Genomic DNA, 24,793 nt, shown 5'->3' with positions numbered 1-24,793 from the left:
ATGGGATGTGTCTGTACAAATACTATATTTAATTGGTGGGGGGATGTGGTGAAATCTAATTGGCATTTGAAAATTACTTGGAGTTACTACATAATTTTCTTCAATTTTATTTTTTAAGGCATAAGTAATGAAACTTCACAGCTTGAGTCAGATGATTTTGTTATCTGCCAAAAGCCCATGGAACTTCTTGGTGAAAAAAGCAAACAGTCGGGAGTATCTGTTACATTGGAGTCAACGGGATTAGCTGATGAAAAAATAAAATATTTCCATGTTCGGCACCTGCTCTATAGGTACTAGATAGCTTTTTATTCACCAGCAGTTAATACATATTTACCTGCTTAATGCAATGGAAATTAGATCTCCTCTCCTTTCTCTCTCTTTAAATTTACAGACGTTTCACTCCTGATATTTCTTCCTGTCTCTTGTCTGATGACATCAGGTTGCATTCACTTCAGCTTCTACCCATTTACCAAACAGGTAAGTATGAGAGTGCTACAGTACAGTGAGCTGGAAAGGCACTGGGTGGAGTGGGGAGTCCGATGTGAGTAATAGGTTAGGTTTTCTGAGTTTCCCTGTGGCCTTAGACAGATTCCTTAGCAAATAACAGTGAGCCCACAAAACAGAAATCATGTCTGCTAGGAGAAGCCATAGAGAGGAAATGACTGACAAAACCCATTTCTCTTTTTGACATGGTCAGTAGGCCCCCAAAAGAAAATCAGGGCCCTGTTATAGCTGAGGTTCATCTGGGTTCCAGCTGGGTCATTTGGCAGAGCTGCTAATGATGGCCTTGTGAGCCAGATGGGAAAATGTGGGCTGGATGGAAATTCACTTAAGAGCAGTGGTTTTCAGCCTTGCTGCACATTGGCCTTACTTGGATGCTTTTTAAAATACTCATGCCCAGTCTCAACATACTGGAGAGTCTTTTTTTTTTTAGACCATGCTGTACAGCATATGGGAATCTTAGTTCCCCAATCAGGGATCAAACCCATGCCTCCTTCCTTGGGAGCGTAGAGTCTTAACCACTGGATGGCCAGGGAACTCCCCATGCTGGAGATTCTGACTTAATTGGTCAACTGATGCCTGAGCATAAGTATGTATATTTTTTTAACTTTTAAAAAGATAGTTTAATTTAAAATTAAATTTTAAATCCCACTGCATGGCATGTGGGATCTTAGTTCCCTGACTATGGATTGAACCTTTGCCCCCTGCAGTGGAAGCACAGAGTCTTAACCATTGGACCACCAGGAAAGTCCCAGGGCATCACTATTTTTTAAAACCTCCCCAGAAATATAATGGGCAACCCAGACTAAGAATCATTATTGAATTCTGTACTTAGTGCTGGCCTGCTTCACATCTTTAGGTGTTGGCTAGGGAAAGGTATAAATATTACTCTTATTTAACTTATTCATTTATTTTTTTTCTTTCTTGTAGTGAACATACATTGAGTACCTACTATGCTGGGTCTTGTGCTGAATACTAGGGCTCCTGTAATGAGCAAAAGTAGGCAAAGTGCTTGACCTCATGCAGCTTATTGTCTTGTGGGTGGAAGCAGGCATGAATGGAATGAGTATTAGAAGGAGTATACAATTACACACTGATGGGAGTGCTCTGTGAGAGAAGAATCCTGCCTTGAGCATGTATAACAAAGGATCCTGACCTCACTGGGGGTTGGGGAAGGCTTCCTGAGAAAGAGGATCTGTAGAATGAAGGGGGCTGATTGGTCGACAGGTTTGGTTCTGGCCAATGGAGAGTGTTTGCTTGAGGAGCTGAAAGAAGCCAGGGAGAGGGAGGTGTAACACAAGGCAGAAGACCAGAGGGCCCACAGCCACCTTAGAGGGTTAGCTCTTATCCAGGGGCTTCCTGCAGCACCTGGAACAAAAACCCGAATCCTTTCCATGGCCTGCGTTACCCTGACCCTGAGCTCTTTTTGTCCCACTCACCCTCTTACATTTCTCCATCCATGTGGCTTTTCTCTGCTGCTAGGTCACACCAAGCTCACTCTTGTCTAAGATCTATTGGTTATTCTCCAGTGCTCAGAACATACTGCTTCCCTCAGAGCTGGTGAGACCAGTGTCTTCAGCTCACAGCTCAAGGATAACCTCTCTGCAGAGGACTTTCCAGACTTCTCAGTTTAAACTGCTCCCTCCCTGCACGCTGCAGAGTTGATTCTCCACCCCAGTCCCCCTCACTAGAATGAATGCAGTTACTCTGTCTTGTGCACTGTGGTATCCCTGTACCCAGAACAGTGGCATGTTGTAGGTGCCTGATGGATGTTTACTTAGTGGACAGATGAGGGGTTGGGCAGTGCCCATGTGAGCTGGGCCCTGCTGGATGACTAAATTTTTAGAAGATGAAAAACAAAAATTTTTTTTTAGAAGATGGAGATTCTGGTAAGATACTACCTCAGGGAAACCAACATGTGCAACGTGAAAGATCATCATGCATGTTTGGAGATAGGCTAGCGGCTCTGTATGATTAGAGCACAGATGTGTGTAGGAAAGAAGAGGAAGTAGAAACTGGATCAGTTGTTTTAGGCCAATTGTGGAGAGTGTAGTAATTGAATTTTCTTCTTTTTTTTTTGTAGGTTCTCATTAGTTATCTCTTTGATACATTCTTCTGTTATTAATGTGTCCTTGAAGGGCATCAATCAGAACTATATTTTTTTAAAAAAACTTTGATTGTGAAAAGTTTCAGGCACACAGATATAGAAAAATAGTACAGTGACCCCCGAGGTCCCCATCACACAGCTTCAACAGTGTTGCGTCGTAATCACTCCCTGCCCTGTGCCAGATTGTTTTGATGCAAATCCCAGAGTTTATACCTTTTCATTTATAAATATTTCAGCATATGTTTCTAAAGGAAAGGGATTCTTTTATTTAAACAAAAACCCCAAATGTCATTTCACATTTTTAAGAAATGACTTGATATCATCCAATACCCATCAGTTACTCAAAGTTCCCTGATTGTCTAAATATTTTTTTCTGCAATTTATCAGGTTCCAAGTAAGGTTCTATACCTGCAATTGGCTCCTATGCCTTTTATGTCTCTCTGCTATATAGGTTCTGCCTTCCTGTCTCTTTTCTCTTTGCGGTTTAGTTAGCAGGAAACTGGACTAAGCTGGACTATTTAGTTAGCAGGAAACTGGACAGAATTTCCGACAATCTGAATTTTGCTGATTGACTCTCCACAGTGTCATTTAACATGTTCCTGTATCCCCTATATTTCCCTGTGATCTAAAGCTGTACTGTTCAGTGTGGTATCCATTTGTTAATGTTGCTATTGAGCACCTTGAAGTGTGACTAGTCTAAATTAAGATATGCTTTAAGTGTAAAATTCACACTAGGTCTTAAAGACTTAGTACAACAAAAAAGAATATAAACTGTCTCATTAATTTTTAATTGATTGTGTGTCAAAATGTTAATATTTTGGATATGTTGGGTTAATATATTTTAAAAATCTTGCCTGTTTTTATTTTTTAAAGAGCAATTACTAAAAAACTTTGCACCACATATATGGCTCACATTTTATTTCTATTGACAGTGCTGATCTAAGGCTTGATCAGATGATGGTGATGATCTTTTTTTTTTGGAAATGCAAATAGTTTTGAGTTCTCTTGGAAGTACGTTGTATCAAGTTGGTTCTTTTTTGTGATGTTAACAACTATTGATGATGATTACCTAGATCTGTTAATTTATTAGGGGTTTCAAAATGGTGATATTCTAATTATATCACTCTTTTTTCATTTTTTTACTGGCATTCTTATCTAGGCACCTAAGCAACTCTTTGGTTATCTGTTTATAGATGTTTTTGCATAAAAAAGTCAAAATATTGGTTCCTTTTTTTTTTACTGGTTTCATGGTTTGTTTGTTGTTTTTTTTTTTGCATGCAGGGTCTCTTACTTCTGATAGAAAAAATTCATCTCAGGAAAAAGTGTTGCTGAGTCTCTTTTGTTTTTTCTCATTACCTCATGTGGGCTACCTGTACATGATTGTCAAATCTGTTGAATTAATGTCGGTCTACCAGTATCCCGAGAAATCTCAGCAGGCGGTGCTTACCCCACAGTTTCTGCATGTCATCACAAGGTATGTTCCAGTCCCTTGCTGGCTTTTGAGTCACTTATTTCTCTGTAAATTCCTGAGGTGCTTCCTAAATCTTTAAATGAAAATTATATGAACCAGTGGATAGCACTATAAATTAATGATATACACCTGGGGTTTATTGTGTTTGTTTTTTTTTTAAATAATGGCTCATAACTACCTTTTGAACATCAGAGATTTAAATTCTGGTTTTGCTTTTGTTTTGTTTTCTTAAACTGGATGGGGATCTTTCTAAGAACGGGTAAGGTTCTCCATGAGGGAAGATGTTCATAGGGAATTCTAATGAAAAGTCTGAGGGCTCTTGACAACAGTCAGTTGTCTGTCATCTCTTCAGTTTTAGATTTCCTAAATTTTTTTTTTTCACTGCTGTCATATCTTTTCTTTGTGAGTTGAGTTCATTGATATGGTTTAGGACTGTAAAGGGTCCAGAAAGCCTGCCTGATTCTACCCTCTGAGTAGTGTAGATGGGGAGAGAGTCCAGAGGTTGGGGTTGGTCAGGGTCACGTGGCTGATCGGTGGTGGATGTCTTCTGAGTTGCCTTACCCTCCTAGTAAGCTGGCATGTAAACTGGGTTCCTGAATTTAATCTCATTTCCTTTTATCTCAGCAGCAAGTAATACTTGTGGTTTTATTTCCTGTTTTTTTGAGTTTAGGTTCTAGGCAAGGGACTGCATTGAGCCCTCTGGCCAACCAACCATGAATAAGGCCCAGCCTCTGCTTTATGCAAACAGCAACGTAAGAGAGGATGAGAGACACGTACAAGGGACACAAACACTAGGAGATTTGTGACAAATGTCTTAAGACTACATGAAAGTGTCGTAGGCTGTGGGAAGAGGGAAATTATTTCCAGCCAAGTCACATGGGCAAGGTTTCTGTGTTGAAAATGAGGCCCGAAAGCTAGTTAGATTTGACAGATAGAGACTGAAAGTGAAGGGCCTTCCAGATAGAGGGGAAGCTACAAGCAAAGCTATGTCCAGGTTTGTTGGAGTTTCTGATAAATAATTGCATAGGACAGTGGTTTTTTTTTTTGTTTTTCCCAGTTGAGTGGTAATATCAGAATCTCCAGCAGGTGCTGGGGTGTATTTCACACAGCACAGGACCCACCTGAAGATTCTGACACCCACTCTCAGTGGGGGTGCTCCCCTCTCTTCCTACTCTCTGGCATGGGGAACAGTGTAGAGGTCTCTGGTCTCTTCAGTTTCCAAAGGGTTGTGTAGTAATGTCCTTTAAATGTAAAGTTGCTGAAACAGAGAAAAGTGGGGAAAATAGTGCCTGAGAGGGAACTTGGGGCTTTGGAAAGTAAGGAATTTTTTTAGATTTTGATCAAAGAAAAGGATGTGAATAGAGCCTTACTTTGGGAACATGGATGGTGGCCACAGTGGAGGATGACTTGAACATAGCTAATGAGCTATTGGGATAGTTCAATGAGGATGGTGAGGGGTTGTATTTGGGCAGAGCAGTAGCAGTGAAAAGAGAAGGAAGCACGGAGAGGAGAGAATTACAGGACTTGATGTCTGGTGGAATACTGAGGAAGGAGGAGACATGAGAAAACTCATCAGTTTTGAGCCTGCTCTTTTTTTTTTTAGACTTTTTTGGGGGGGGCAGGGGGGATGTGTATCATTTTTAAAGTCTTTATTGAATTTGTTACAGTATTGCTTCTGTTTATGTTTTGGTTTTTTTGGCTACAAGGCTTGTGAGATCTTAGCTCCCTGACCAGGGATTGAACCTGCAACCCCTGCATTGAAAGGTGCCAGTCTTAATCACTGGCTGCCCAGGGACGTCCCGAGCCTGCTTTTCTGAAAGAATGGAGGCTGGTGTGGTGTGGGACAAAAGAAAAGTTTGGTTTAGATATTGGAGTTTGAGGTGCTTAGGGAATATCAGGAGGAAACCTATCAAGTTTTTTGGACACAGGCACTTACTGTGAAGTCTCCAGGTTGCTTTGCTGTGCAGAATGTAGCCTGGAGTTGTGAAAAGAGGTGTGTGAAGAATGAGGAGACCTGGGTCTGATTTGACTCCTTTCTACAAAGGGGACTTGGACCAACCGTGTACTTTGCAGGCTCTAGTCTTTAAAAACAAGCTGCTGGACTATATGATTATGAAGGTTCCTTCAGAGGGTTTGCCTAATCTAAGTGTGTTGCCCAGCACAACCCAGGCTCCATTTCATCCTGAGATAATAATAATCGGGAAACTTGGTTTCTAACCTTGGCTTTGATAGTCACCTGTCTGAACTTTGGGCAGGTCCCCGAACCATCATTTTGTAAATAAAATAAAGGTGTTGACCCAGATCCATGGTTCTTCTCCCTGGGAAAGGAAATGGCAACCCACTTCAGTACTTCTGCCTGGGAAATCCCGTGGACAGAGGAGCCTGGTGGGCTATAGTTCAGGGGGTCACAAAGAGTCGGACACGACTGAGTGACTGTGCACTGTGCACATGGTTTTTAACTAGGAGTGTGTGTCACACCAGGAGCTTTGTAGAAATATACATGTCTAGATTCAGCCCCCGTGGACTTCCTTGGTGGCTCAGATGGAAAGGAATCCACTTACAGAGCAGGAGACCTGGGTTGGGAAGATCCCCTGGAGGAGGGCATGGCAACCCACTCCAGTTTTCTTGCCTGGAGAATTCCATGGACAGAGGAGCCTGGTGGGCTACTGTCCGTGGGGTTGCAAAGAGTCTGTGCAACTGAGAGACTAAGTACGACACAGATTCAGCCCCCAGAGATTGTGATTCGGTAGGGGTGCAGTGGGGACCGGTTATGTGTTTAAAAAAAAGTATGCCATAGGATTTCTGAGGTCATCTCCTTGTTCAGAAGCAGCCTAACTTGTCAGCGTTTGATGAGTACTGGGGTGTTCCCCCATCCCCCTCATTGCTCTGTGCTCCTGTGACATCCTCCCAGCAGTGGGCATGTTGTTTCCTGGCCTCCGCTTTGCTCAGTGGCCTTTCTCCTCTTCCTCAGTAACAACCTGCAGTGTTATACCGTGCGGTGCAGTGCAGCGGCTGCGAGGGAGGAGGACCCATATGTGGACACCACCCTGAAGGTCAGAGCTGGCTAATGACAGTGCAACCTAAACATCAAACATGAGTGCTTGCAAATTGACGCTCTTTGCGTCTAAGCTGGGCGGATATTAAAGTCTTGTTTGTTCATTTAGAGCTTTGGGATGTAAAATGGTAAGCATTTTGCAATTTGTGGTTTAGATGGTAATTTTTAAGATTACTTTGAACATGTCATTCAGAATTTAGATATAATGCATGTTTTTAAAATTTGGTAAAGAATATGTATAGTGTAACTTCAGAGAGGGCACATCACAACTGTAGTATACTACAGATTTATTCATTTTGATCAGAAGTATTGGTGGCAGGTGTATAGAGCTATTAAAACAGTTCAGAAATCTGTATATCTAAGAGCACAGAAGTGAGTGAAGTGCATTCAGATGATTTATTTATACCATTATCGGATATACTGATAATTCTTTTGTCATTTTACAAAGCCTTCAACAAGTGTTCTGTATTTCCATAGTTTTGATCTAGTGTTAATTGATATTCTAGATCAGTATTTAGAAGTAATCTGCTTAGTCTCTGAAAAGCTTTTGACCACCAAATAAACAGACAATTTTATGATGAAATTCTCTATTTTATGACCTTGAATTTCTGTTCTTAGAAATACACGGATGATTTGCATCATGTTCATCATGTGCAATTTCACCTCGAAATGGGTATGTGTTATGCATATCCATGCTTCAGGGAACCCCTAAATCATGATGGCCTCTGTTAACACATTATTGTCCATCTGGCACCCGGAACACCTTTTTCTGGAAAAATGAGTGTCCAGTGATGATGGTGTATAGTGCTTAATGTGTCTGAGACACTTTTCCACTATCACTGTCACCCAGATTGTGGGTGACAAAGATTTTCTTTTTCTGGAAATCACATCCAAGTTCTCTTTTCTTCTGAGGGCTGCCTGTCACTTTCTGCTGCTGACAGGTTTACTGCCTACCTTTAGCCTCTTGGGAAACCAGAATCACAGCTTTCCCATGACCTTCTGTCTGTGTTTTAAGATACACGCATAGCCTTTTCAAGAGATTATTTTAAAAATAATGGTCATGTCCCTAGTACCCATGGCAAGGTAACAGACTCTTTGTCTCTTGCTTCCTCTCTCTCCACCCCATCTTGCCTTGTGTTTTGTTTTAAACCTCGGGAAGACTGAGGCTTGTGTAGGCAGTGATGGTGGAGTAAGCGGTACATAACAGACTGAGGCAGCATCAATCTGCATTTGAAAATAAATCTCAATTCCAGGCCTTCTCACAGTCTCATAAAACCAGTGGGAAGAAACACAGAAGAGAGAAAGGGAGAAAAGAAGGGAGATGGGCAGCTAGTAGAGGACGCTGTCCCTGAGGCGAGTCCTTGAAGGTGGCAGAGGGAAGGACAGTGATGGTCACACCTCCTGGCTCCCCCTTCCCTGCATTCCACCACCCTGAAATCCTAGATGCCCCTGAACGAGCACACCGTCATTTTGCTCCCTTGCTGACTCAGGCTTTGGAAGCTGTGGTGTCTGAGAAAGGTTTCACAACCTCAGAGAGAGGGCCATAATGCACGCTATCTTTAAATAAAGATACCTTTCCTCTGAGACTCTGGCTCAGCATCACCCAGGCCACCTTAACTATTCATAGGAGTGACAAAAATAGATGGAGGATTATCCCCATACACTTTGTACAAAAGGGACAAGGAAGATGACTTCGGAATCGAAACACCATTAGTGGAGGAGACAGGGAGACCTGGCAGCCTCATTTTGTGAGTCCCAGAAGGAGCTCCTTAGTTGCTTTCTTATCCATTCTACTTGGGTGAATGTTTCCTTACAAGGACAGGAGCCCGTCTGCTGGTCCAGGGTTTCCTCCAGTTTGCCTGGCAAACTCCAGCCTGTTAGCCATTCCAGGCAGTGTTCCTACCTACAGAGCTAACAGGAGCCATCTGAATGTGCCCGCATTTCTACACACTCATCCACTAAGAAACCTTTTTATATATTTTAAGAGCAGCAGAATGCCCTTTTATAGTGTCTGATTTTTGACTAAAAGCCCATTTGAAGGTACCACCTGAGCCAGCCCACTGTTAGCGGGGAATTTCCTGGGTGGCAGTAATCAGCTCGGGGCAGGGCTCCTGGAGGCTCTCTGCTTTCATCAAGTCAATGTCAACACATACTAAGGAGCTCTTTGGCGGACACATGAATGAGATATTCGGTTATATAGTTTAGATAAGATAACCTCTTGCTCTGATAGGAATAGGAATTTGGATTATTTGAGTAGCGGGGAGAGACGGGAAAGGAGAGATTGTATCCAATAGATTGATTTTTGAAGTTTTTGAAGTTCATGTACTTCATTCCTTGGCTAAATTTGTGAATTTTTCCTTATTAGGCTTGCCCACCTATCAGTTTGGATGTCTGTGCTTTAAGAATACAGCTTTTCATAGGCTTGAAAGCCATCTGTCACTTTAAAAACCACGTTGTACTTCTGACCAAGGCAGACCCTGAAACCGTTCCAGAAAGAAGAGAGTCACCCAAGAGGTTTCTGTAAGCATGCCCATCACCCCCAGACATCCTTGCCAAAGTTTCTGGAATGAATTGTGTTACTGGTATATTTTGTGTACATGTTCACTAATCTTTTTTTAAATCAAAACTTTGAGTAATCAGATGGGTTTTCTAGGTGTTCCATTTCCAGAGTAAGAAAGGAAAGTTTTAATATTCTCTATAATATGCTTTGTAATAGACTGTGAGCTTTTAGAAGAAAATAAATTATAAAACTGTTTCAGTAAAAATCTGCTGTATTGTATAATAAGAATTTAAAGGACATGTTTTTCTGTGTAATTAATGAGGGAGATCGAGCCTCTTAGGCTAATCCAAACTACAAGGCTCTTTATTATTTTTCTTCCTTGACCTTTCAGTGGCTATATTTTTATCCAAAGTTTTTTTTTCTGGTATTTCAACTTGAAAAGAAATTAACTAATGCATTTCTTACCTGAAAGAACATTCGTGATGTATAAATTATATGTTAATCTACCTTAAAATAAAAGTGCATTCTTCTGATCTCAGGTTAATTCTAACTTCAGTTTTCTGCTTTCACATTGTTTGGGATAAAATGGTTAATTCCAAAGTGGTTATGCTTCTAGTCGATGTTTCCTATACTGTGAACTTAGTGGTAGGGAATGCAATCTAATTTGAACATTCCTCTATGGAAAATTTAAATAGGAGAGAAATCTGTTGGGGGCAGGGGGCGAGGAACATAGAGTGTATTTCAAGTCAAACACTGTAGTTTTTGCATTTTTGAATTATTTGTGTCTGTGCTTTGTTCCACCAGCAGGAATAACCAGGTTGCCATGGGTAGCTGGTCACTTAAAGTGTGCACAAAGTGGTCTAAAATGGACTGATCCTAAAAGCTTTCTGGCAAGAAGAAAAATAACTTGTGATCTTATACATTTGATGTCTTAAAAGTATTATATTTTTTTAAATGGTTTAAAAATTTTATTTGAAAATTCATTTGGCCAAAACTCTTCTTTTTAAAAAATCCTGCATACTACAGAAAATGCTTCATATAGTGAAAACAGGAAATAAGATAGTGCTTTAAGTTGACTTACAGTTCTGTGTTTTACATTTTCCCAGCAGCCCTGGCCTCATGAAGGCCACATGCTGGAGAGAGCCAGGTCGCAGGGATTTTCACAGCCAAGTCTCTGTTCTTTTTGAGAGGTTTTGCCTGTTCTTTGAGCTTATTGCCCATTTAAGAATACTTGTGGAATGAATTGAAAGTGAGTGGTTGACCAGTCTACGAAAGTGTAGTATATTAACTGCTGTTAGGCCTACATAGTGTTGTACACTGCTGCTGCTGCTGCTACTAAGTCGCTTCAGTCGTGTCTGACTCTGTGCGACCCAATAGACGGCGGCCCAGCAGGCTCCCCCGTCCCTGGGATTCTCCAGGCAAGAACACTGGAGTGGGTTGCCATTTCCTTCTCCAGTGCATGAAAGGGAAAAGTGAAAGTGAAGTCGCTCAGTCGTGTCCGACTGTTAGCGACCCCATGGACTGCAGCCTACCAGGCTCCTCCATCCATGGGATTCTCCAGGCAAGAGTACCGGAGTGGGGTGCCATTGCCCTCTCCGATGTTTTACACTAATGTTCTCTAAAAATCTACTGTGTAGTTAAATCACCAAAGAAAATACTAAATGAAAATGGTATCATAGTTACAATATTTTAGGTATCTGGCATTTACCATTTAAAATTGCCGTTTATTAATAATATGTCTTGTCTTTTGTTTTGCTTTTAGTTCTAGAAAAGGTACCAGTGTTAATCCCAAAACACCTCCTGTAGCTGAAGCTGGGTGGAATTTGTATATTGTGAATACGATCTCACCAGTGCAACTGTACAAAGAAATGGTACTCCTTTCAGACTTCTTATTTGTAGAAATTTAGAATCTAATTGATTGCTAGAAATTGATTCTAAGTATCGTACATTCAGAATGCCACAACCAGCCAGCTTCAAGGCTCTTACAGAGGACTATATATCTTCACCTTCTTGTTTTCACAGCTCGTGACATTTGAGGATCCAAGAGAAATTCCCATCACTAAAATAAGACTCCCTTATTCATACCCACTCTCCTATGGCAATTGATTAGCCAGTCTAAACATAAATGGCCTTCGACCTTTACTTTGAACCCTGGCAAGAGAATCATGAAATGGAGCGGAAAGAAATCTCAGATCATATGTCTGTGTCTCACACTTCTTTGAAATATTAACAAATGGTCCTAGCGCACCACAGCACTTGTAGTATTGTCCCTTGGGTATCCTTATTCCTTTTTTAAGAGTGACAGCTGTCTACTTATCCCCGATGATTTTTATAAACTATTTTGAAATAATTTCAAACTACAGAAAAGTTGTAAGAATAAGAATAGTACAAATAAAATCAGTATATTCCCCACCTAGATTTACCCATAGTCAACATTATACCCCTTACGCTTCTGTCTCTCTCTCTTTTTTTGTTTTGTTTTTGATGTCTGATCTTATTTATTTGTGACTCTTAGAACATCTCATTTTTGACTGGATTCAGACTCAGAAGTAAAAGTTCCCAGAGAGGACAGCCTCCATCTCTTTCTCTCTCTCTTGTCAAATATTTTTATTTATTTATTTTTATTTTTGGGTGTGCTGGGTCTTCGATGCTGCACGGGCTTTTCTCTGGTTGCGGCGAGCAGGGGCGGCTCTCTAGTTGGGGTGCGAGGGCTTCTCATTGCGGTGGCCTCTCTTGTTGTGGGGCACGGGCTCTCGGGCGTGCGGGCCTCAGTACTTGTGGTATGTGGGCTCAGTAGTTAGCGGCATGTGAGCTCAGTGGTTGCGGAACATGGGCTCAAGAGCACAGGCTCAGAAGTTCTTGTGCACAGGCTTAGTTGTCCCACAGCATGTGGGATCTTCCCGGATCAGGAATCAAACCCATATCTCCCGTGTTGGCAACTGGATTCTTTTCCACTGAGCCACCTGGGAAGCCCAGCCTCTGTCTCTTGACAGTCTGTTGCTGGTGTTTTTCTTTGGCCTCCTTCACTCTCTTGGCCAAAAGCTTAGGATATTCTGCAGCTTCTTCCTTATATTTCTTAGTACACTGTTTCTCTAGAGCAGCACATGCACGTTTGTGCTGCAGAACACATGCAGTAACAGGATAATGAATCTTGAGTACTCTGGTCCTAGGTTCCTTACCTTCTTTGTGTAGGGGCTTTCTTACAACATACTGGTGGACTTCATTTTCTTAGGAAAGATTGAAAAGTTTTAGAGCTCTTCTGGCTCTTTTGGTCCCCAGGCGATGAGGCACAATAGTATCAGGGAGTCCAAGAATATCCTTTCCCCCTTTTTTTCCACAATGACCTAATTGAGAACACTCAGGTTCGTGTCTACCATGCAACCCCATCAGATTTGCGCTTTCTTTCTCCAGTCCTCCTTGGTCTGTAACAGAAATGCCCCTTACTCAGTAGCAGGCAGACTTGGCCATGGGTCAAGACACCTTGCTTCATGGAGAAACCCTGTTTATCGTTCCCAGCACTGACTGGGACCCCATAGCCCTTCCATTCTTCACCCAGGGCCTCATCAGCAACTTCTGTGGCCATAAGCTTCTCATAGAAGGTACAAAGCTTTTGTTTATCATCCACTTCAATGAGCTTCTGGAAACCAGTGACCGGAAAGAGATGTTCAACTTCGTTTTGAAGCCTCTCTCTCTGTTTTTGCACTCTTGTACTTTCTAAGTGCACAAACATGCCTGCATATGTTCTTCTGATCCATTGGAACGTATATTGCATACATCCTAGCCCAATGCCCCTAAATATTTCAATGCATGCTTCCTAAGAATTTATATACTTGTTTATACAATTACGGCACACTCATGTGTTTCAGTAAATTTAACAATGACACAATACTTTATCTAGTCTATGGTTCATATTCCATTTTTGTCAACTGATTCAGTAATGGCCTAGTAGCATTTCCCCATCCTCTGGCCCAGGATCCAGTTAGGAATCAAGTAATGTATTTAACTGTCATGTCTCTTTGCTGCTGCTGCTGCTAAGTCGCTTCAGTCGTGTCCGACTCTGTGCGACCCCATAAACGGCAGCCCACCAGGCTCCGCCGTCCCTGGGATTCTCCAGGCAAGAACACTGGAGTGGGTTGCCATTTCCTTCTCCAACGCATGAAAGGGAAAAGTGAACGTGAAGTCGCTCAGTCGTGTCCAACTCTTAGCGACCCCATGGACTGCAGCCCACCAGGCTCCTCCGTCCATGGAATTTTCCAGGCAAGAGCACTGGAGTGGGGTGCCATTGCCTTCTCTTTAGCCTCCTTTAAGTAAAAATATGTTCATAGCCTTTGTTTTATTAAAAAAAACTTTTCTTGTTTTCTTTTTGTTGTTGAAGTATAGTTAATGTCCAATATTATAAGTTACAGGTATAAACATAATGATTCACAATTTTAAAGGTTATAGCCTATTTATAATTATTATAAAATATTGGCCCTATTCCCTGTGTAGTCCAGTATATTCTTGTAGCTTATTTATTTTATATGTAGTAGTTTGTACCTCTTATTCTTACACCTTTATCTTTTCCTTCCCCCACTGGTAAACACCAGTTTGTTCTCTGTATCTATAAGACTGTTTCTTTTTTTTTTTTTTCACTATCTTGTTGCATTTTTAGATTTCACTCTTTGTTTTATAACAGATAGTTTTGAAAAATATTTCTCCTCCTCCACCTTTTAAACATTTATTTTTTCATTTCATTTCATTTTGTTTTGTTTCTTTTCTCATGATTAGATTGAGGTTATGTGTTCTTGGCTGGGTTCCCTCGTGACTCGGACAGTAAAGAATCTGCCTGCCATGCAGGAGACCCAGGTTTGATTCTTAGGTCAGAGGTGTCCCCTGGAGAAGGGAATGGTTACCTCCTCCAATATTCTTGCCTGGAGAATTCCATGGGTAGAGGAGCCGGGCGGGCTGCAGTCCATGGGTCACAAAGAGTCAGGCCAGAACTCTATGTAGATGACATTGTATCTTTCTCAGAGTTTCACATGGGGAGGTGCAGAATATGCATTTGTCCTTCACTGGTAATATTCATTTTGGTCATCAGGTGAAGGTTTTGCCTGATTTGTCCCTGGCATTTTAATGCTGATAATTTTATCAGCTTTGTCCTGTGTTTTCACTCTTGTTTAATTGAAAGTCTTAGACATCATCCAGATGATTTGCCTATTGTAGTCTAAAAATACTGATTGACTCAGATTAGCTAGTGAAAATTTTTATAAGCTCACTGTGAGTTATAGAAATTGATGTATAAGAACCTAAATTCACCAGTTGAAACTAAGATAAAGGAAGGATGCTCAATCTGAATTTGAGAAATATTTAAATCATAGAACTTTAAAAATAATTGTTTTTCAGATATGTTCATTAGCTGTATCGAGTTGTGATCAAATTATTGCTGAGTTAACAGTATCATTAGTATTATAGTACTAATTGTGCTTTCTCTGATGATTAGCATTGTTTAACAGGAGAGTATTTACAATCATGTATGTGATAAAATGGCTCATAGATTGCGGGGGGAAAGAAAGCCACTTTAGCTAAGCCTTATCAGAATGATAAATAACCACTTTTTATTTCTTAGGATTTAATGTGTTCAGATAGTAACTTTATAAACAACTTCTAGACCTGGGAAACTTGGGGGTGATGTTTTCAGCATCATGAACTGTTTGCCTTCTTTGTGTGTTAGGTAGACTACAGTAACACCTACAAGACTACAAAAACCCAGAGCTGCATCCACCTTCTCAGCGAGGCTCACCTGTTAGTGAGAGCGGCCCTGATGGATGCCAGCCAGCTGGAACCGGGAGAAAAGGCAGAGCTTTTAGAAGCATTTAAAGAAAGCTGTGGGCACCTTGGCGACTGCTATAGCAGGTTGGTGATGCTGCTTCGAAGCTCCTTAAAGGAGCCACCTGAGCTTCAGGTGTAGCTTACCAACTTTTCCACCTCCGGCAGTTACCTGACGGATGGGAGGACACCTGAGGGGCTGTGACTTATTTATTCATTTATTCCACAGCACTTGTTGAGCACATCCTGTGTGCCAGGTACTGTGCTAAGCTTAGAGGGATGAACATGACCTGTTCCTACTCAAGGACTTACAGTTTATTAGATGAACAGTGTTTGTGTCTTCCATCAGTTAATTTAGAAATTTGAAGTTTCTTTTCAAGCCTTTGGGTGGTGGTGGGGCATGACCATTGAAAATACCTGAGATAACCGTATTACTCATCTATTGCCTATTAGCTTTAAGGGAGAGATCCTAGTTGAACAGTCTGTGATTTTAATCTTAGTAATCAATGGTTTTATAATGTCAGAAAAGGACACTAGGAAGAATAATGATTCCTATGTTTGAGAATGATCTTTACAATTTTTTTTTAAATATAATTGTTTTAAAGGCTTACTTGACCCACGGGAGTCATTATAAATTAATGAAAGACTCTTCCTACTTATGGTCTTCCCCTGGTGGCTCAGATGGTAAGGAATCTGCCTGCAGTGTAGGAGACCCAGGTTCAATCCCTGGGTCAGGAAGATGCCCTGGAGAAGGGAATGGCTACCCGCTCCAGTATTCTTGCCTGGAGAATCCCATGGACAGAGGAGCCTGGCGGGCTACAGTCCATGAGGTTGCGCAGAGTCGGACATGACTGAGCAACTAACACCTTCCTGCTTATAAACACCATTATTGTAGAGCAGCATTATGAATATTAAAATTCACTTGTTTCTCTGATTTTATTATGAGCAAGCAAAAAGAAGCTACACTAATTAGAATGATTTTGCAGAACAAATCTTAGGAATTTGTTCCAGCTCCTACTGGCCACAGAAAAGTATTTGTGTCTTCTGGAAAGCATGATCTGGTTTATTATCAAATGTGTTAGACATCCAAACTTAAAATTGACAAATCTGAGGGGTTTTTTTTTTCCCACTTTCTTCCCTTTAGGCTTGAAACCCAGCATTCCCACCTCGCCTTGCCATACTATAAGATGTCTGGTTTGTCTATGGCTGAAGTTTTGGCCCGAGTGGACTGGGCAGTAGAGGATGGATCACAGAAATATGAGCGGGGATTAATCTTCTACCTTAATCATTCACTTTGTGAAAACCTGGATGAAGAATTAAGTGAAGTGAATATAGCTTCCTGCTTAGTTAGATCTAATATTTTTAACTTTTCACTTTAGCTGTTTATGCAATTCTGTTTAAAAAATTAACTATTTTCATTAGTAGTATAGTCTTTTTTTCTAAAAAAAGGTAACTAGGGTGCACTTTTCTTCATTAATAATACTCATCGAGTTACAGCTTGAAAAAGAACTTAGAATCCTCTTCTCATAAGTATGAGACGTTACACAGACGGGGAGATGTGTTCTGCTGTGGCTGAGTGAGCTGTCCAGTGCGACAGTGGCTTGTCTTTCTAGAATGGCAGAGAACCCGGGCCTTGCCTGCCTTCTTCTCATCCGCAGCCCTTTTCAAAACCGTAGTTGCCCCACTCTCCCCCAAGTGTCTAAAACTTTCTTATAAAATCCTGGCCCAGCGACCTTCAGACATTTTTAAGGATTGTTTTTAGCCCCTCGTGTATTTTTTTAGTTTTCGATTGTTCTGGGTCTTCGTTCCTGTTCAGGCTTTCTCTCATTACCTTGTGCATGGGCTACCCTTTGTTGTGGTACATGGCCTTCTCACTGTGGCCTTTCTCTTGCGGAGCATACGCTCTTGGGTGGCTGGGCTTCAGTAGTTGTGGTTTGAGGGCTCAGTAGTTGCAGCTCTTGGGCTCCAGAGCATGGGCTCTAGTAGTTGTGGTGCATGGGCTTTTAGTTGCTCCACAGCATGTAGTATCTTCCCAGACCAGGGGTTGAACCTGTGTCCCCTGAGTTGGCAGGTGGATTCTTATCTGCTGTACCACCAGGGAAGTCCTCCCCTTCGTGTATTTTTAAATAGTTGAATGCAAATATGCAGAGTTGGGTATTGTGATTCCAAGTATTTTAAGGTTTTAAGAGAAATGAAATTTTCTTCTATAAATATTAAGTATATTTTGTATGTTAAATGTAAGTATATTTTGTACTAAGTAGTAATATTTTATAATGGACTTTTGAGTGGAATTTAATCCAGTATTTGTTTTCTTCTTCTGAACACCTGTTAGTATTAGAAATACTGGCCACAACTTGGTACAAAGAGATCACTTAAAGTGATCACCTCAGATCTCCCATGCTATCATCATCAACTCTCTTTTTAAATCAAAACATAGTACAAAATTTTATATTGATTGGAATGTTGTATCTTGCTTTTTTATCCTTGTTTTTGTGCTGATTTTGTTGCTTTCTATTGGCTGACTGACCTTTTATTTCTCGTTTTGATCACCAAAGGAATTGTCAGCAAAAGTAGTTCAGATGTTTTATGTGGCTGAGCCGAAGCAACTGCCACATATTCTCTGTAGTCCTTCTATGAAGAATATTGATCCTTTAACTGCCATAAGATATTTAAGGAAGCTGGATACTTCTGGATTTTCATCAGTTTTAGTGACATTGGCCAAGGCAGCAATGGCTTTGAAAATGGGAGATCTTGACATGCACAGGAATGAAATGGAAAGCCGTTCAGAGGTATGGTGCCGTACGTAGTATTAATAGCCAGCTAACGTAGGACCCGGTGGTCCTGAGGTGTTGAGCTTTTTTCTGGCTTCTGTGTAGCTCATTTTTCCTTAGTGGTAAAGGAAAATAGACTTAATATTATATTAAAAGGAAGTGACTCAAAGTAGGAGTGCTTGGGCTTTGGATTTGGAAATGAAAAGGAATAATAAATGATAAATGGTAGCTAGGGGTATCCAAAGACTTTTAAACTTAGTGTCAGATATATTCAGAGCACAGTGCTTGGTACTGAGGAGCATATAGGCTCTGCCCTAAGCTGACAGTGTAACCTGGCTTGAGGAGGTGTGGGATGTGTCCCTAAAAACAGAACAGTGATGTATATTCAAGTACAGCAAGTGGGATGTTAACCTTGAGCCTTAGGCGTTTGGCAGTTGCAAAAATATCCTGCCCTTGGGAAGATCATAAATGACTGTGAAAGATTGGGCATTTGAATGATGTATCAAAGAGAAGGTGGCTTCCCCCTGGAAGAGTGGCCATGTAGGGACCTGAGCCAAAGAAGTTAATCAGTCGAGGAAGAAATGAAGAAGTGACATTAGTTGAGTACTTATCTTTCAGGTGTAACCAAGAAGAGCAGGAGTTCTTTATTGCTGTACAAATGGCACATTTGTTATGATGAGGAGAGCAAGTCAACACTGAGATGTCCTCTACTTTAAAGAGTAGAATTCTAGGAAGATGAATTTTCATAATTTTGAAGAATCCTAGATAGACCTAAAGGAGAAGGCAGTGGCACCCCACTCTGGTACTCTTGCCTGGAGAATCCCATGGACGGAGGAGCCTGGTAGGCTGCAGCCCATGGGGTCGCTAGGAGTCTGACACAACTGAGTGACTGCACTTTCACTTTTCACTTTCATGCATTGGAGAAGGAAATGGTAACCCACTCCAGTGTTCTTGCCTGGAGAATCCCAGGGACAGTGGAGCCTGGTGGGCTGCCGTCTACGGAGTCGCACAGAGTCGGACACGACTGAAGTGACTTAGCAGCAGCAGCAGATAGACCTAAATTTAAAGCTGTCTATAATGTATGACACTTTGATGCTTAACTATGTAATAATAACTTTTAGGAAGACAGTTATTAATGATGTCCTTATTATTGTCTTTGTAATTAAATTAAAAATTGAGATTACAATAAATTGTTAATGGCTTATCAGTGATTCTTGAATGCAGTAGCATGTATTTCCAAGATGAACGCAATGTATATTCTGTTTCTAAATTTTGTTTTTTTAATCTGAAGATGAAGTTGGTATGTGGCTTCATTCTGGAACCTCGGTTATTGATTCAGCAGAGGAAAGGGCAGATTGTTCCAACTGAGTTTGCAGTTCACTTGAAGGAGACTCAGCCTGGATTGCTTGTGGCTTCAGTCCTGGCCTTACAGAAGAACAACAAAATTGCAATTGAAGAAGCAGATTCCTTTTTTAAGGTTTGTCACTTTGAACATGTTATTTTGGATTGCCTGATGAAGTTGGTGGGAGTGAGGAGTAGAATAAGAGAAGCAAGTTTTCATTTGTTTATTGAAATATCAGACTTACACATAACCACTTAAAAAAGTACAGGTTAAAAAAATGTTTCTTGAAAAATTCTGTTCATGCAACCTGGAGTATGTTGAAATGTTTCAATTAGCTTTTTCCATGGCACTAATGCTAGTGGGATAAACCGTTGAATACATGGCCCACATGATGGAGTGCTTTTCAGACCAGCTGTAGCTTGATCAGTACTATATTTATCTGAGCCATAGGGGCTTGTTTCACTGTTCTCAAGGTGCTTTGTGGTAAAGATGGAGACACGATCCCTCAGCTCTTAGTGGACTTTTGGGAAGCTCAGCTGGTAGCCTGTCTCCCAGATGTGGTGCTTCAGGAACTGTTTTTCAAGCTCACATCACAGTACATCTGGAGATTATCGAAGAGGCAGCCTCCTGACACCACACCATTGAGAACATCAGAGGACCTGGTAAGATAATGAAATAGTACAGTGAACCAAACCTTATGTACTTTATACATTATGATAATGACACTTATTTTTAACAGTATAACATCAAGCGTTATATTACCAGATTTTTAAATTTAATTATTTAATTTTATTTTTGGTTACACTGGATCTTCATTGCTGTGTGCATACTTGCTCTAACTGCAGAAAGCAGGGACTACTTTCTCATTGCAGTATGGGGGATTCTCACTGCAGTGGCATCTCTTGTTGTGGAGCACATGCTCTAGAGCACAGGCTCAGCAGTTGTGGTTCATGGACTTAGTCGCTCCATGACATGTGGAATCCTCCTGGACCAGGGATCGAACCCATGTCTGCCGCATTGGCAGGCTGATCCTTATCCACTATACAACCAGGGAAGTCCTACCAGATTCTTTCTTTAAGCAGGAGTTAAAAACACACCTATAACTTGCCTGTGAGTGACATCCACATTTGAAATTTTATATTCTAAAGAGCACCTCCTACCACTCCTTTATTACTTCCTTGTAGTGGTACCTCAGTAGCCAAAGTGTGGGGAATAGGGCTTTCCCCCAAACTCATCTGCGCTCCCTTAGGTGATGGTCATGAAGAAGAACATGAGAGGAGAGACACCTGCAGACCTCCCTGCTGGGAGAGGACCTGCAGAAAGCCTGTGGGAGAGACACTTCCTCCCTAGACTTCCACTTCCTGTTGGCTGCACAGTCTAGAGCTCTCTTGCAGTCTGAGCTGCTCTGACACTCTGCTCTTGCACTTCCTGTTCTCCTCACCCCAGACAGCCCCTTTACCCCTTACAGATGCAAGGCTAACGTGGATTTTCTTGAATAAGGGAGTCTTCATGGGAATTCTCTTCAGAACTTATGGAAGAGGTTTTGCCTCCCAAGGAAAGTAGAAATAAAAATTATTTTCAATGTTACTGTTAACTTTTTCTCTTTTTTTGGCCACACTGCATGGCATGCAGAACTTGCCTGATCACGGATTGAACCCGTGCCCCCTGCAGTGGCAGCATGGAGTCTTAACCACTGGACCACCACGGCAGTCCCTTATTAACTTTTTTTTAATGTAATTAGCTTAAAAGAAGTATTACCCTTTTTGTTAGGAACTGCCTCTTTGCACCCTTTTGAAAGTTAAAATATTAGGAAATATTTAGTAAAGATTTGTTCAGTGAGAAGCAGCAAGGCTGAAACATTTTCCAGGGGAATACATTCTAAGACTTTCTTCCCATTCCCAAGAAAATGTGCAACTAATTTTGGGACAGAGCAGAAAGTTGGAGACTACTTGCTTTTTGTGGGATGGATGAAGAAAACCTTGTTTTATTGTACTTTGTTTACAATAAATTTCTTTTACATTTTAGATAAACACCTGTAGTCATTATGGCTTAATCAATCCCTGGGTTAATGTCTTAATCTCATCCGAATCCTTAGTCGACAAAAATTATATGGAAGACCTTTCAAAATTACAGGTAAATAAAGATGCCTCTTTTCTTATGAATTTGTATATTATAATATAGCATAGGACTTAAATTCGGTAAGCTCCCGGTTGTCCTGTTAACTGAGAGTGTATAATTTGGGCGACAGAATCTATAGTGAGGCATCCTCAGCAGCTCTGCAGGGAATTCCTGCTGCTTCTGCCTGAAACTGCTGACGGGAAGGCTGGTTTTGTTGCTGGTGGGTCGGTGAGTGAGCGTCACTGAGTCCTGTGACAGTCTTGCCTCATTTTCAGGACATGCTTGAAAATGCTTTGTGAAATGAAAGTACAGCAAATGCTTCATGATGTTTTCATTGTGATCAACTTTTTTTTTTTTAATTTAATTAATTATTTTTTTAAATTTTAGCATTCACTCATATGGTTTAGGCCTCTAGCCCAAGCCAAGCGCTCCTATCTGTCTTATAGGAAATAGGTTAAAGTGGCCAGCTTATCTGGTTCCTTAAAGGATTTTTTTTCCCCAAATATTTATTAATTTATATATTGGGCTACATGGGTCTTAGTTGCAGCACGTGGTATCTTCAGTCTTTCTTGTGGCATGTGGGATCTAGTTCCCTAACCAGGGGTTGAACTCGGGCCCCTGCACTGGGAGCTTGGAGCTTAGCCACTGGACCACCAGGGAAGTCCCAGATTTTTTTTTTTCAATTTATTTATTTATTTATTTTATTTTATTGTCACCTTGCTTATTTTTTTTTAATTAGTTTATTTTCTATTTTTTAACTTTACAATATTGTATTTGTTTTGCCATACATTGACATGAATCCACCATGGTTGTACATGTTTTCCCCTTCCAGACCCCCCCTTCCACCTCCCTCCCCATGCCATCCCTCTGGGTCACCCCGGTGCACCAGCCCCGAGCACCCTGTATCATGCATTGAACCTGGACTGGCGACTTGTTTCGCATATGATAATTTACATGCTTCAGTGCCATTCTCCCATATCATCCTGCCCTTGCCCTCTCCCATAGAGTCCAAAATACTGTTCTATACATCTGTGTCTCTTCTGATGTCTCGCATACAGGGTTATCTTTACCGATTGACTAAATACCATATATATGTGTTAGTATACTATATCGGTGTTTTTCTTTCTGGCTTACTTCACTCTGTATAACAGGCTCCAGTTTCATCCATCTCATCAGGACAGTCACTTCACAACCCTGTGGTGGCCCCTGCCACACATCAACACAGATCAGCCACGTGTGCTGATAGAAAATATGTGCCCCATATTTTTTTTTTAAAGTTAGATATATGATCAAGAGAAGGTAGCCCATCCTGCAAGAATTCTGACCTCAACAGTGTTTTGACTGAAAGTGAGAAATGACGTCCACATTTGACTTGGTGGATGGGGCTGGGCTGCATGTGAATGTGATCTTATTTGATGGAGTCAGTGGCCTGAGGACTGAATATATGCTCACATCTGTTGTGTGTGGTCTACCCAGTGTAACTGCTAACATGTGAAAGTTGAGATTTCAAATGAAGAAGTTTTGAGTTTCAAGTTTCTCTTTGAAAAACTCAGCAGAACTTGCATCCAGCTGTATTCCTGGGCCCTCACTGCCTGAGACTGTGGGTTGGAGCCCCCTCGTGGTTTCCCTCCGTATGCAGGGCTCATGCAGTCCTGTCGGCCAGGCTCATCTCCAGTCTCCCTGGTCCAGAGGCAGAGTGTCTGAGGTCCATTTTCCTTATACCCAGCTGCCTCTTAACATTTTTGTCATCTGGTTTGGCCTCGTTAGGCTTTTTGCAACCCCTGATTTATGCTGGGAACTTGGTGTAAATGTAGTTACTGCTTTTTAGAAACCAAAATGTAAAATTGGGAGTGGAGGTCAGGAAGGGAAACTCAAGAGACCATATTGCTTAGTCTTAGCCTCTAGACAGCCTATATGTCTCCAGATAGACAGTTACTTACATTTTTTAAAAAATTGCCAAAGAAGATTCTTGCAGGTTCTTATCTCTAGTACCCTTATGATACAGAGGCTGCTGAGGGCTAAATCTCAGATGTGTTCATTCCACAAATATTGCTCGATCATAAACTATAGACGTGATTGATGTACAGCATTGAATGAGTCAGGAAAGACCTTGCCCTCCTAGAATATATGTGTTAATTATATATTTAAAGTCATAATATGTGCTATTAAGTATCCCCTGTAAAGCTTCAAAGCATACTTAAAATCTCTGCTTGAAAAAGTATAATTCATTGACCTTTAGAATCCATTTTAAAGTATTTAAAAGGGAGTCTTTACTGATACAGGATAGAAGGTTCAGTTAGCCTAAATTTTTCTAAATCCTTTCCCTAACTCTAACTCTTTTCTAAATTATCTGGGGTCAATCAGTCAGTCTTGTCATTTAGAAAAAAAGAACTATCAAGAAACAAAAAGATCTCATCTCTTCTTACCTCGGAATGAGGAGGTTCAGAATCACCTGGAGAGAGTTTTCAAAATTGTATGACTTCCCTCTACCCACCAGCTCACCACCACCACACAGATTTAATATGTCTCTGTCTCTTGTCCTCAAAAAACATTGTAATAGTATATTTGTACAAAAATTAGTATAAAAACAATCTATAAATCATCTATGTGTCAGAAAAAAAAAAGCACTACTGTGTTTAGAACACAGTAGCTAGTAAATGCCTGCCTTTTACCAAAATTGTCCTGGTCTCCTCCCCCTACCTTTTTGCCATTCCCCCTGCTTAGAGCCACAGGTGTGATTGTGTAGAGAATTCTGTGAATTCCAGTCCCGAGGAGATCAGAAAAGGGAATAAACAGTGCCTGTGTTGAGAGTGGAGAATCCATTTCCAATATTGAGGGGGGGGGGAAGGAACACACTGGTGAGAAGCAGACAACATTGAGTATTTTAAAGAGGAGTAGTAATGCATGTCTGGTTGTCTGGTGGTTTTTTGTTTTTTGGCCACATCTTTCAGTTGCAGAATCTTAATTCCCCAAGCAGGAATCAAACCTGTGCCCCCTGCAGTCAACACACCTCTAGACCTCCAGGGAATTCCGTGTCTGGTGTTTCTTATTTTTAAACTTCTTGATGATATGGATTCAACTGTCTAAAAGTTCCTCGGTAACCCATTTTGTACCAAGCTTTGA

General features: G+C 41.1%; 1 protein-coding gene and 1 pseudogene across 6 annotated transcripts in view; one reads left to right on the top strand and one right to left on the bottom strand.

Moving 5' to 3' along the window:
- Positions 1 to 24,793, top strand: part of HPS3 (HPS3 biogenesis of lysosomal organelles complex 2 subunit 1) — a 42,277-nt gene that overhangs the window by 10,918 nt on the left and 6,566 nt on the right. For all 6 annotated transcript variants that reach the window (XR_014077957.1, XR_014077958.1, XR_014077956.1 and 3 more), the window contains 12 exons: positions 119 to 290; positions 392 to 477; positions 3,890 to 4,082; positions 7,051 to 7,132; positions 9,500 to 9,654; positions 11,397 to 11,505; positions 15,345 to 15,526; positions 16,584 to 16,764; positions 17,995 to 18,228; positions 19,502 to 19,687; positions 20,026 to 20,214; positions 21,578 to 21,685. Coding sequence is in view for 3 of the 6 variants with exons in the window: in XM_081573920.1 (XP_081430046.1) it covers positions 119 to 290; positions 392 to 477; positions 3,890 to 4,082; positions 7,051 to 7,132; positions 9,500 to 9,654; positions 11,397 to 11,505; positions 15,345 to 15,526; positions 16,584 to 16,764; positions 17,995 to 18,228; positions 19,502 to 19,687; positions 20,026 to 20,214; positions 21,578 to 21,685 (1,877 nt within the window). In the remaining 3 variants the exon portion in view is untranslated. The remainder of the gene's footprint in view (positions 1 to 118; positions 291 to 391; positions 478 to 3,889; positions 4,083 to 7,050; positions 7,133 to 9,499; positions 9,655 to 11,396; positions 11,506 to 15,344; positions 15,527 to 16,583; positions 16,765 to 17,994; positions 18,229 to 19,501; positions 19,688 to 20,025; positions 20,215 to 21,577; positions 21,686 to 24,793) is intronic.
- On the bottom strand, positions 12,156 to 13,364 carry LOC145538254 (small ribosomal subunit protein eS6 pseudogene; annotated as a pseudogene).

The sequence above is a fragment of the Giraffa tippelskirchi genome, chromosome 2 (assembly GCF_054371585.1).
Source record: "Giraffa tippelskirchi isolate mGirTip1 chromosome 2, T2T-mGirTip1v1.2.pri, whole genome shotgun sequence".
NCBI classification, from domain to species: Eukaryota; Metazoa; Chordata; class Mammalia; order Artiodactyla; family Giraffidae; genus Giraffa; species Giraffa tippelskirchi.
Note: the sequence above shows the minus strand (reverse complement) of the source record. Positions and strands in the feature narration are given on the sequence as shown.